This window comes from Equus caballus, chromosome 6, assembly GCF_041296265.1.
Source record: "Equus caballus isolate H_3958 breed thoroughbred chromosome 6, TB-T2T, whole genome shotgun sequence".
NCBI lineage: Eukaryota > Metazoa > Chordata > Mammalia > Perissodactyla > Equidae > Equus > Equus caballus.
In genome coordinates, this window is record NC_091689.1 from 15195908 (window position 1) to 15209783 (window position 13876).

At 39.2% G+C, this 13876-nt stretch overlaps 1 protein-coding gene across 15 annotated transcripts in view; it reads left to right on the forward strand.

The window, feature by feature from the left end:
- The window catches only part of RHBDD1 (rhomboid domain containing 1), a 150995-nt gene that overhangs the window by 41057 nt on the left and 96062 nt on the right, over positions 1-13876 (forward strand). For 9 of the 15 annotated variants that reach the window (XR_011439527.1, XR_011439525.1, XM_070269409.1 and 6 more), the window contains one exon: positions 12216-12723. Coding sequence is in view for 12 of the 15 variants with exons in the window: in XM_070269409.1 (XP_070125510.1) it covers positions 12291-12723 (433 nt within the window). In the remaining 3 variants the exon portion in view is untranslated. Of the gene's footprint in view, positions 1-2991; positions 3158-9548; positions 9705-10580; positions 10681-12215; positions 12724-13876 lie in introns of those variants that run through there. The other 6 variants (XR_011439526.1, XM_023642471.2, XM_070269403.1 and 3 more) reach the window with 3 other exon arrangements.

The window sequence follows — 13876 nt, forward strand, 5'->3', positions numbered from 1 at the left end:
CGACAGCCTTTCATGTTGAATTCAGCGAGATTGCTTTTCATTTAACAAAGCTGAGTGTTGCTTTCCAGGTGAAAAATAATTAAATGCTTTTAAAGATGTATTTGATTAACAGGAAGCTGATCTGTGTAAATTCATTATAATTGTAATGATGCCATAGCCTTGTCTTTTGTTATTAACCAGGTAATTGACCAGGAGTTTGGAAGCTTATTGTAACTGACAGTTAGTGGTTTGACCTTGGATGCTGTCTAGAAGGGAAACATGCACAATGCACGTAAATGCAGTTGGTTCATTGAGCTGCATGTGTTGTTGGAGCATCTGATTTGGGGTTCTTATTTTTTACTCTTCTGTTACTTCTTTGCTGAAATTGGTATACTCGAAGTGAGTGTTATACCAATTTCTCATACTAAAAGCATGCAGCCAAACACACATGTTGTCTGTGTCCATGAATAATTATATCAGACATGAAACCTCGGCACGTTGAAGACATATAGTCAAGTAAACAAGTGCCAAAATTAAATGAATCTTATTTTTAAATCCCATATGAAGGAGAGTTAAACAACTTTTGGTAGAGAAGTCATAAAGGGAAAAAATAGGGGCGTATTTGATAGGTTAAGAGAGAATTTGTCCCCTCCTATTCTGATTTGTTCAAGACAGTTCAGAGCACATGGTATTTTAAATATTTGGGGATAAGAGCCTCTAATGTTGGTGAGTTTGGTTACACGATGGGATTGTGGGAGTGAAACGTGGAGGGGAAGGGGGATAATAATGGTAACAAACAGCGGTTCCTGGGTGTAGGCTGTCTTCCCTCCCACACGCTTTGTGCTAGTGGTATAGTCAGCCCTGCTAGAATGTGACATAGGCATTCCTAAAATCACCATACTGTGCAAAATCATGTGATAAAAACCACAGAGCTTATGGGACAGATAGTGTGAGGAGCAAAACACTCAAAAACTTTGTCAGTGGCACATTTTAAAAAAAACGATCGGAACCTAATAAAAAGGTAGCAGCTTTACACATGTTAAATGGTTAAGAAATACATGAGTACTACAATGAATATGGCACTTTACCTTCAAAAAGTCCTGCACCTTGCTTGTGGAAGTGGTTGTCAGAAGGATTGTAGCTTGTGAATTATTGTTGAGTGGTGGAAGGAGGGTTATCCAGAATTGGGCAGCAAGTCGTACCTGCAGATGTGGACAGGTGTGTCTCATAATGTATTCTGTGAACTGTGGTCGCTGGTCGATGTTTTCAGGGTACAGATGGGTACATTTTATGAATTTCTATGCACTTGTTTCAGCTGGGTGCAGGTTTCTGCATTCACATAGTGCTTCTTGCTGATGAAATTGCACATAATCACATGTGAAATTTGCGTTATGCTTAAGTTGTTCCCTGGTAGATTAATTGCATTTAAACAAATTTGCTTTTTTCTGAACAAGCACTGTAGCAGGACTGACCAGACTAATTAACTTATACTTCCTTGATATATTTCATGTCTCTGTGCTAACAGCATATACATGCTGTTTCTTCTCTCTAAAACACCTTTCCTTCTTTTACCCACTATCTATCTTTCAAAGCCCGATGTGGATGAGGAACCTCCCCTAAGGTATTCTCCAAATTGGATTGACTTAACATTTTCGCTGTTGGCACATATTTGTACATTATTTGCCCATTTCCAAAAAGCGTCAGGTTTAGATGACATAAGACACAAGTTAGTAGTGAAGGGGGGGGACAACCAAATGGCTGAGTAACTCTCAACAGAACAAAGCATATCCATTTATTAGGTGAAATTAAGGTTTTCTTTTTGGCTCGGATGGGATTTTGCACAGGGAACGGTAAGTCCGAATGGGGTTTTACGACAAGGTGAAGATGATTCCTATGTAGCAGAGACCTAAAAGGCCTCTAATAGTATGAAGATGCATTTCTGCAAAAGTCTTTCTTCAAAGGCAAAGTGATAGGTTCTGACCTTGCAGCTTTTGGAGATTTGGGAAGACACAGGGCTAAGAGTTGGGACAGTGGTCCTTTATGCCAGTAATTCTTAAAAGGTGGAAAAGATGTTTTTGTGTCCCTGGGCTTCCCTCTCGGGTTAAACCTTACCCTGCAGGATAGGATCTGGGGGTGAAAGAATGCCAAGCAGGGCACCCTTTACATCCTGCCCTCCACCTCTTCCCCTTTTCAGTCCTTGCCAGCCAGTTGGAGAAAGCATGGGGGCTTTTGTTTCTCAACTTCTTGCTTTGTATCGAATATATTCCAAAATGAGGAAAATGACATTGGATTATTGTTACTTTTGGGGGTTTTTTTTTTGAGAAAGATTAGCCCTGAGCTAACATCCGCCGCCAACCTCCTCTTTTTGCTGAGGAAGATTGGCCCTGAGCTAACATCTGTGCCCATCTTCCTCTACTTTATATGTGGGACGCCTACCACAGCATGGCTTGATAAGCCCTGCCTAGATCCACACCTGGAATCCAAACTGGCAAGCCTTGTGCTGCCGAAGCACAGTGTGCTAACTTAACCGCTGTGCCACGGGGCTGGCTCCTACATTTTTGTTTTTAACTTGACTTTATAAACGGATTTGTTGTTGTTCTTTTTAGCTGTGACTGTGATAACAATTACCAGAAGAAGTTGGGTATTTGAAGGTGAGGTTGTGATACTGTCAGGGCCCTGCCCACATGCCAGGTCCTTAGTGCATTCTGACAGACTTGTAGCCTCCAGCGCCTGCACTTCTTTGCCTGAGTGCCTTCTCTGGCCCCTGATGCCCACTTTGCCTGCTATGCCAAGTCACAAGTGACAGGGAGTTGAGGCAGACCCCTAACACTTTGAGGGATAGAACTGGGGTATATTGGTACTTGCTCCCAGAGTTCCCAGTAAGCTTAAGCTCCCATAAGTCACCTATAGTGATAACTTGATTGCCATTTTTGGCTGCATTGCCTTTCCTCTCTTGTGTCCCCACTCCCCTACCAGTGTATTGGTCACCTCTCAAATAAATTACTTGCACAGAAACCTTTGTCTCAGAGTCTGCTTCTGGGAGAAGTCCAAACTAAAACAGTAATGCACGATAATACCAACAACAAATTCATCAATAATATGCTAATTGAATCCTCATACCAACGCATTTTACAGATGGGGAAACTGAGACATGGAGTGATGGAGTCATTTGCCCAAGGTAACTAACAAAACTAATAGACCAGCCAAGTGTTCTGATGCAAGTCAGCCATCTTAACCATCACTCGGCACTGGAATTTCTCTCTCTCTTTTGTGGTTTCACATCAAAACTACTGAAAGGATTTCCACTAAACCGGGCAGTTATATTTGGAATGGTCAGACGTAAAATATAAGCTATGGGTTGTGTGCGAAATTCACTTTGGTGACCTCTGGTGGTGAGAGTGCCCCATGTGACTTCCCATCTGTGGAGAAGGACATACTTATTAAGCACCTTGGACAGAGAAAGCTGGGGATGAAATTTGAACATCCCCAGAAAGTCTCAAGGGCTGAATCTCTGTTGAGCTACAATTTACATGCGCAACTCTGTCAAGCATGCTTCAGAAATGGATAGCAGGACAGTTAGGTGATTTTCTTGGCAAGCGCTGTGGAGACCAGTAGTAGATAACATGGAACTAATTTGTCTTCACAGGATTGTGAGAATTAAATGAAACAAATTATACATAACTATTTTGTGAACTATAAATAATTGCATAAATATTAGTTATTATTGGGGAAGGTATGTAAATGTTATAAGACCTTGACTCCTAGGCTGAAAAGCTTGAAGTTGATCAGATGATGGTGATGATAAAGATTTAATATCAGCTAATGCTTATATAGTGCTTATTATGTTTCAGGCATTGTTCTACATGTTTTGTGTATATTAATTCATCAACAACTCCATGCAGGAGGTCTTGTTATTATTTAGTGTATGTTTTATAAATGAGGAAACGTAGGCATAGATTGATTGAGAACTTGCCTAAGGTCATACAATTCTAAGCAATTGAGTCAGGATTTGAACCCAGGCCATTGTATTCCATTCTATTAACCATGACACTATTCAGTCCTAGGATGATGAAGTATAGAAAGCCGTTATAGGTAAGAAGACGCAATGGATTGGGGGCAGGGGATAACATGGTGAAATTGAATTTTAAGCAAACTGAGTCAGATATTATATAAGGGGCTTGGGGGAAGTGTTTCAGGTGATAAGGCCCTGACCTTTGGAAGGGTCTGTCACCACATAGCATTTGCCCTTATTAATGGTTGCTTATTTGTCTGGAACATTCTGTTACTTCTTATGTCGTTTTCGTGGTCTTAAATTCTAACTCCTCAGAAGTCAGGTTTTCTGCCTTCCGTATGATTGGCATTGATGCTTAAGGAAGTTTATTATAAAAGACAGTTGGACGTTGTTCCACTAAGGTATGGGAAATTGTGTATTTGTTTTTATTTGGAGAGATGGTATATGAAGGGAAAAAGGAAGGAGGAGCTCTTGTTTCTTAAAACCTTCTGTCTGGTAGCTTAAAATAAGAAAGATTTAGCCAGTTATCATTAGGGAGATCATCTAATGGTAGAATAGGGCCAGATGAGCCAATTTCTTATGCGGTTGTAGTGATGAAATGTTTGAGGTTGGAGAAACATCATGTAAATGAAAGTCTCAGCAGCCCTCAAAAGGGGAAAATGCTCTCAATTCCCAATTTCTTCCGGAACATAGTCCAAGTTGTAGATATTTCCATGAATAGATATTGGAATGTAATTACTGAGAGTGTCACAATATTCATAAAGAGTAGATTCCCATTACCTTCTTGGTATAATTTGATTACAGTTTTCATTTTTTATTCATGAAGTCAGTTTTCATTCATTTGATTGTCTTCATTTCTTTGTATCTCTCTGCCTTTAATGTCAAATAAGAAAACAGAGAGCCCTACTCTGATTCTCTTTGATTTTATCATTAATGTAGCTCAGGAAGCCATTTAACAGATTTATATGGTCAGAAGAATTTGTCGTTTATGTGCAGCTTGTCATCAAATGACGGTGGTACTCTCACAAAGATTCTACACTGTACCCCCAGGACTCCCCTTTTACTAATCAGCTCAGGTAGATATGCATTCTGGTAAATTGAGCACAGTGTAATGATGTGAAGCCATACCATCTTCTATTACATTTAATATTTAAATATTAAGTTTTAAAAGTGTAATTTTCATATTATTCATACAGCTGTGTATTGCATTTAACAGCTATGTGTTGTGTAAGCTATATATGCTTTTTGAAATGCATTCATGTATTTGAAAAGAGGAAACAAATTACTTGCAAGTATTCAGTTAATAAATTTTCCTTTTTCACTAATTGCAAATACATGTTATACTATACCATTTTCTTATTTTCAAAAATATCTTGAAAATCTGCATTTTGTAATTGTGTTCTCTTGGGGCATAAGGAAGCTAATACCTTTTAGGAAAAACAAAATTATGCTAAGAAGTTTAATTGGAAGAACAAGTAAGTTTATTGTTATTGTGCTGGGCTAAAAAGTTGGCCCTATAGTAACAAGTAGAGAAAACAGTTTCTTATGTTTGGATTAAAAAAGTCATGAATGATAAGATTCCTCAGAGACTTACAGGAGAGAAGAAATGGTCCAGTTCAGTTCGTTCCTAGAAAAAGTAGACTGTACTGAAACAGAATCAGAGAGAAAAAAATGCATCTAGTATCTTGTGTATGTTTTGACCAAGTTAGTATGGTATTTATGAAGCACTAATTTGTTGTCCAACTCTTATAATTTACAAAGCAGAGGAGGTTTTTATGTTTAGCTTAAACAATCAGATGTTCCCATAGCAGTTTTGCTTTGTTTGAAGCAATAAAGCGTACTAACCCTCTATTTCTTTCAAAATGATTTTACTGTATTTATAGTCAAATGTGTTGGCCTGAGCCGCTGCCCCTGCTGTTGAGCTACATTGGCATTCACTTTCAGCACATCACATTGCAGGGCACGGTGAGGCTAAAATCCTTTCAGTTTAACCAGGATGATCTCTTTGTGGCTTTGACTTTTTTCCTGAAGCTTTCTTTTGACCTGAGCTTGTTAAATGATTTCTTGTAAAGAGAGAGTGGGAGTGTATGTGTGTTTGTCTGTGTGGTTAGTGTACCTGTGAATATGTGTTAATATTACGTTTTAAGCAATGAAAATTTAAGCATTTGTTCAACATCGTTAGTCATTAGGGAAATGTAGATCGGTACACCTTCACATCCACTAGGATGGCTATAGTAAAAAAGATGGATAAAAACAAGTGTTGTTGAGGATGTGGAGAAATTGGAACCCTCATACACTGCTGGAGGGAATGTAAAATGGTGCAGAAATTTGGAAGACAGTCTGGCAGTTCCTCAAAAAGTTAAACATAGAGTTACCATGTGACCCAGCAGTTTTACTCCTAGGTATATGCCCTAGAGAACTGAAAACGTATGTTCCTACAAAAAAAAAAATTGCCCCTGAATGTTCATAGTAGCATTATTCATTATAGCCAAAAAGGGGTAATAGCCAGAATGTCCAGCAGCTGATGAATTGATTAGCACAATGTGATATATCTATACAATGAATTATTATTCAGCCATAAAAAGGAGCTAAGTGTTGATACTTGCTACAACATAGATGAACCTTGACATCATTATTCTAAGTGAAAGAAGCCAGACACGACAGGCTACATATTGTATGACTCCATTTGTATGAAGTGTTCAGAATAGGCAAATCTAAAGAGATAGAGAATACATTAGTGACTGCCAGGCACTGGAGGGAGGGGAGATCAGAGAGTGACTGCTAATTGGTACAGGGTTTCATTTTGGGGTAATGAAAATGTTCTGGAATTAGATAGTGGTGATGATTTAACAACCTTGTGAATATTCTAAAAACTACTAAATTGTACACTTTATGAGAGTGAATTTTATGTTTGTGAATTATATCTCCATTTCAAAAAACCAAAGCTTAAGCATCTGGAAAGTCAGGCATCAGCAAAGTACTGAACCTGACTGATAGTAGGCCTTTGATAAATACTTGCCAGATGACTTGAATAAACCTACATTCTCTCCTATGATATTTTTAGAGAATATACTTAATATATATAGAACTGCTAAAAGAAATTTAGCAAAGGCATGAAAACAGTAGCAATGACATGGCATTAATCTCCCTCAAATATGTAGCAATAAACTTTTTCTTGAGTCTTAAAGAAAAACCTCACAATTTAAAATGATCTCAGTGAATAATTTTAAGATTTCTTGCACTTTTAATGACATGGAAGACTGTTTTCAGAATAGCATGCGATTACTCCCATTAAGATTGTAGTTTCTTTCTTTCTTGTGAAATCAATTTGGTTACTATCAGATTCCAAATTGGGAATATAATTTATAACTGGTGTATATTCTTGCAATGTAATGGTCTGAATTCTTCTTGAACATTTAAACTGAAAATTGAGATATATACCTCTGTGGTAAATGATAATGATGAAATATTTTCTGCTTTGTAAGTAGAAATGAAAATCATTGTAGTTAGTTTCTTCTCCCTTATTATAAAACTCCATTCTCTCCCCCATGAGACACTTTGGTTTCCCAAGTTATGAGTTCAGTTTCTTTTGTTTTTCTAGCCACTTAGTTTTTCTTATTACATACCTGTTTAATTTTTAATTTCTCATTAAAAGTAAATATGGCTAATTTTCCTATCAATATTTCAAAAAGTCTTCCATTTTTCTCTGTCAGAACCTTGATATAGTGCTGTCTGGTGTGTATTACTACATAATTAAAATGCCATTTTCTTTTGCAAATAGTTCTGGCAACGCAACCTATTAATACAATCTAAATGGATCAGAGGTTTATTTCTGTAAAGTTGAGATAAATGGTATAAACAGTGTTCTAGAACTAAAAATGGTAAGTGGAATAATATGTATATTGCTATGGGGAAGGTTGTTACGGTTGCAGGACAGTTACTTAGAGATGAACATATTGTAGGTATTCAGAGCTTTTCAGTCAATCCCATTTATTGTATAATGTAGATACATTAAAAAACACTCATCTTGAGTCACTGGGAAAATACTTCTTAAGTACTTACTATAAGTCAGTTGCTGTGCTAGGCTCTGGGTGTTCAGTGGTGAGCAAAATGGACAAGGTAATTCTGCCCTCAGCCATTTATGCTGTTATCATGGAGCTTGTAATGTGGGAGCACCTGTGTGGCTGGACCATAGTGACCACGGCAGAGACCAATGTGAGGTGAGACCAGAGAGGTGGACAGGGCACTGGTAATTGCAAGCATTTAGTTATGGTAAAGGGTTTTTGGACTTTACTCCAGCTGTAACGATAAGCCATTGAAGGCTTACTGCAGGGGAATCCAACTTCACTTTTATAAAGATTAACCTAAGCAGTGGTGGACAGTGGTTGGTGGGTATAAGAGGAGAAGAGAGAATCCAGTTAGGGAGTTTGTTGTAATCAAGGTAAGTTATGATGGTGGCTGAGACCAGAGTAGTGGCCCTAGAGCTAGAAAGAAGAAGACTGATAACAAACTGGAAAAAGAATTAACAAAACCTGATGGGTGGGATTTTGGTATAGTGGGGTGACAAGGGTGAAGGACGTGTCAAGGACGTTTTCTGCATCTCTGACTTGAACAACTGGGTAGCTGGAGATTCCATGTCCTGAGAGGGGGAACACAAGAGGAGGAGCAGAACTAGAAGGGACAGTCCAGCGTTCAGTGTGGGGCATGCTGAGTGGGGGTAGGATGTGTTTATGAGGCGGAGGAGTGCAGGGACTAGCCTGTTCTTCTTTGAGCTGTGATAACTGCTTTCTAGTCTGGTTACAAGTTAGAGTAAATAAATCACTTCCAAAACCAAACACGTTATACTGATTTTCAGTTCATGGAGAAGTAGCCATAATTGATCATACTTCTGTGGTCTCTCTTACAGCTCAGCAGTCTAAAAGTTTCTGTGTATTTGGTGGGCAGGACAAAGCAATATTCATCTTATAGTCACTGCTTGCTTATTGTGTTCTCTTTGGTGTTCCTAGAGCTGTGCCTGCCTGGCCCACAAGGTCAGATTACAAAGCTGATGTTCACGTGGACCAGGTGGATTTTTTAAGTTACATTGCTACAGACTGCATCCCTCACCTTGAGTGGCTGACTTGATAACTTAGTAGGAAGGAAACTGGGCTAGAGTTGGTATGAAATAGTGCCCATTTGTCTTTGCTACTTAAGACTCAAAACTTATGTTCTGCCTACATCTGTGCACCAGTGGCCTTTGTTTGCAAAAGTGAAGAACAACAGAGATTCTGCACTTCTCACGTTGGCCATGGTTATATCTGCCTTCGCATTAAGTATACATTTGTTGAGAATTTGAGCCACGTCATTTTATTCATCTTTTGACTTTCTGTAGCCAATATTATTATTTCCATCAATAAATAGAAATGAGCCATTTAGGGGCTGGGATTGTAAGTGTTTTGTTCTTTGATTTATCTCTAAAGCCTGGCACAGGGACTGGCATGCATTTGGCACTTGATATTTGTTAGATAAACAAGTGAAAGAAGGAATGGCTGAATAGTCAGTCTGTGAGATGAGGGACAATTCAGTCTTCAGAAGCCAAGAGGTCAGGCAGACTCTGTTCTTCCTATAAGATTATGTCCCTGAAGGCTACTGAGAAATCAAGGCTGAACAACATAAATTTGGGAATCATCCTGATGAGAAGAATTATGGAGACCATGAGGGTGGAATTCCATGAGTAAGTGAAAAAGAGCGTAAGGATAGATGAAAAGTGAAAAGCAGAGGAAAGGAGATTGAAGGAGGGGGTGAAGCCACAGGACAGCACCGTGTCCCAGCGAAGCAGAGCAGTCAGCAGTGGGAGAGAGAGCTGAGAGGTGAGAGCAGGCAGGCAAATGGAAAGGGACCTTTGGGTTTGGACAGAAGTCAAGGAAGTGCAATATGAGCCAGGGTACACAGTGTGAACTTAGACTGGGGAAATTCCGCTATCCTTTTGTTTATACTCTTCATCACTAATGATTCCAATCGAGGGGGAACGTTTTCTTAAGCAAAGACGTAGTTAGTTTTGATTTTCTGCTGTGCATGGCCTGGCGTCCTAGGACACTGTACTGATACTGAAGGGTTTAGTTTGTGATTTCATGTAAACTGATTATTCTTTTGCTCCTATTATAGGCAATCATGTTTGCTATACATGATTATTTAAGAGAATTGCAAGAAAGTCATAGTAGTTGGAGAATTGAAAACTGACTTGAACGGCAATGTGAAAAAGAGAGACCATTTTTCCAAAATTACTTGGGAGCTTTTCAGTTGAAATTTCATTAAATTCTCTAGTTTCTGAGAATGCTACAGAGCTGCAATAATAAGCCCACGGCAATATAGAAACTTGTTTGTGCTAATAGTGAGGAAATATATACAGACACCCATATATGTATGTATAATTCTTTCTTGACCCTTTCTTCTGGGTGTGATGTTGATCAGAATCCATATGGGAGGATGAGGAGTACCTTTGAGCCCTATTAAGATGCTACCATTTGCGAAGGATTTTTCAGATAAGTGAGATTACCTAATAGTTATGAAAAAAGTAGCTACCAGTTATTCAGCATCTCCTTTATTTCAGACATGTTACAGTAATCCTGGGAAGGAGGTATTATTCCTAATTTAAAGTGAAGAAGTTGAATTTCAGACAGTTTAAGTAATTTGCCTAGATCACAGGACTGGTAAGTAGGAAAATTCTGCCCTTTTTTACTCCAAAGCCCACGTACTTTCAAATGTGCTGTCTGAATGAGAAGGTTTAGGGTATCAGAGTGAGTTACCTGTTTGGATGGGAGCCATGACAGCACCACAGAGGAGACAGAACCACTAGATGTACACTTTTTCAGCGTCCTGTCCCCCAATCTGCCTGCTTATCCATATCTGCACCTGACGTTTTTCTTCTTCCTTCACATTATGATGGAAAGGCTCTTCCCTCTAAGGACGTCATTCTTTTTGTTTATATCTTGCATCTTTACTCTCTGGCTTTTTCTCCCTCTCTTTCTTTACTAGCACCTTCCCATGAGCATAAACCAGTCCCTCACCAAAGCACATGCTTTCTGTATTGGTTAGCAATTGCTGCGTAACAAAACACTCCAAAACTTGGTGAAGTAAAGTATCATTTATTTAGCTCACTGTTCTATGGGTCAACAAATTAGGCTGGGCTCAGCTGGACTCACTCATGCATCTGTGAGCTGCTGGTGAGTTAGACAGCTTTGCTTCTGGGGCATTAGCCAGCCAGTGGCCAGGACCATCAGGATGACTGGAGCATGTGTCTTTCATCCGGTAGGCTGGCCAGGACTTGTGCACATGGTTGCTTGGGAAGGTTTTAAGAGAGAGCAAAAGACTGCAAATCATCTTGAGGCCTAGATTCAAAACTCCTATAGCGTGCCTTCCTCTGCATTTTTCAGCCAAAGCAAGCCACAGGGCCAGCCGAGCCTCAGGGCGTGGAGAAGCAGACTGCTGAACCTGGAACTCTTCTTTGTCTCTAACTCCAATTTCACCCTTTAAGATCATAGTCATATTACCCCCTGAGGCTGAATTGTGTGCCTCTGTCACTGCATTTAGAATATTGTGTGGCACTTGTTGGTTTACTTCTTACTAGAAAGTGAGCTCCTTAAACACAGACTGCGTTTCAATCCAGGATTTGGCACATAGTAGATATCTTATAAAAGCTGAAGTTTTTGTTAAAGTAAAGCATTCCAGCATTTGATATCTGGCAACGTGGAAGAGAAGATAATATATACTTGCATTTTAAAACTTGCTTGTTGATGTTTAAAAACTTTGAAGCAGACTATTTAATATATCAAAATCAAATATTTCTTTAAAAAAATGAAGGGGATAGAGAATCCTGACCAGTAGTCTGAGTAGAAATCATTATTACATATTTGCACACTATCTTTGTAAGTTTTTTATTAGGTTACAAGTTTGTTTATAAGGAAGACGAGTCATATTTTCATGGCATATTTGTCAGAGAAAGCATACCCATCCATTAACTGGTTCATTGGGATTTGGAATAAAATTTCTGTTTTAGAATGTAAAATTAAGGAAGGATGTCAGCCCGTGTCCTGGATCTTACTCTGGAAGACACTGAAAATAAGTGTTTCTGTTAGAGGAGGTGGGATATACATAATGTAAACTCATCTTTGTGAGTGTGTCTTATCACTGTGTTAATTTAATCTTAATTGCTGGAGTTTCATGTGCATTTTATTTTATGTTTTAGGTTCAGCCGTCTGTAAACCTCCCTAGATTCCTAAAACCTGACCACGTTTTCCTCTCACTGGGTTGATATCTAACCATGCAGCGGAGATCAAGAGGAATTAATACTGGGCTTATTCTGCTCCTTTCTCAAATCTTCCATGTTGGGATCAACAATATTCCACCTGTCACCCTAGCAACTTTGGCTCTCAACATCTGGCTCTTCTTGAATCCTCTGAAGTCGCTGTATAACTCCTGCCTTAGCGTGGAGAAGTGTTACCAGCAAAAAGACTGGCAGCGCTTACTGCTCTCCCCGTTCCACCATGCAGACGACTGGCATTTGTATTTCAATATGGCATCCATGCTATGGAAAGGAATAAATCTGGAAAGAAGACTAGGAAGTAAATGGTTTGCCTACATCATCATCACATTCTCCCTACTCACTGGGGTGGTGTACCTGTTCTTGGAATTTGCTCTTGCAGAATTTATGGATGAACCTGACTTCAGAAGGAACTGTGCTGTAGGTTTCTCAGGTAAGGCGGCATGCTGAAGACAGTAATGGAGGTGTAGCCACTGTCATCTTATGAAGAATGGGTCCCTAGTTGGTGAGGGAACCGAATTCTGAGTGGTTAAGGGCTGCTGGGGCTTGGATTTTGGAGAGGAGGCCGATTGGAGTACAGGGGGGACGTAAATTTTGCTGTTCCACATTATGGAACATCATTCACCCTTGGACAGTTTAGACTAGGGTCTGCTCAAAGGTAGTTTTGTAGGAGATGTAGTACTGGGAAAGATGCACAAGCTCCATCATGGTAGGGCTGCAGAGAGACCCACAGGTGTATTTGTGATGGGGAATTCTCTAACAAGATGAGTATGCCTGTCAATAACTTCATTAAAATAAATGCACCACACCCTCCCGTGGCATGCTCACCATGTTTTAGGAGCTGTGATCATCATTCTACATAGCTCATGCTATTTAATTCATATAACAGGTCCGTAGGGAGGGGACATTGTCTTGATTTTGTAGATGATGAGGAAGCTAAGACTCAAAGAGGTAAGGCAACTTACTGAAGGTTACACATCTAGTAAGTGGTCGAGCTGGGCCTTGTGCCCAGTCTATATAACTTTAACCACGTGTTGCATTGTCTCTCACTGTTCCCCATCACTAGTTCTTTTTTACATATGTCTCATAGGACTGAAATTGCCATCAGGACTTAAACTAGGTGTTTGAAAAATTAGAATGTGAAGAGGATGAGGGAAATAGTCCTGAAATAGAAGGAAATCTAACCCTTTCCTCAACTTTCCCTGTCATCCCTGTAAAATGCATCCTCATACATATGATCATGGGAGAAGAAAGGAAATATGCCCTGTCTTCAACATGTATTTCCATAGAGGGTAGAAAAATACACAGTACTGGTATTTATTTTATTGAGTTAAAAACCATATAGCATAAAATTAACAATTCTGAAGTGTCCAATTCAGTGGCATTTACTACCATTGCTGGTGTTTTATTCCCATGTTATATGTTATATATTTAATAGCATAAAAGTCAGTTTGAACTTCTGTGTTAAGAAACATCAAAGGAATGTTTGGCTTGAACATTGTTTTTGTACCGAATGCTGGGTTGACTTGTTGTAAGGAATAGAGTATGTTTCAAAGCAAAAACTTGGATGTGGTCAAAGAATCATT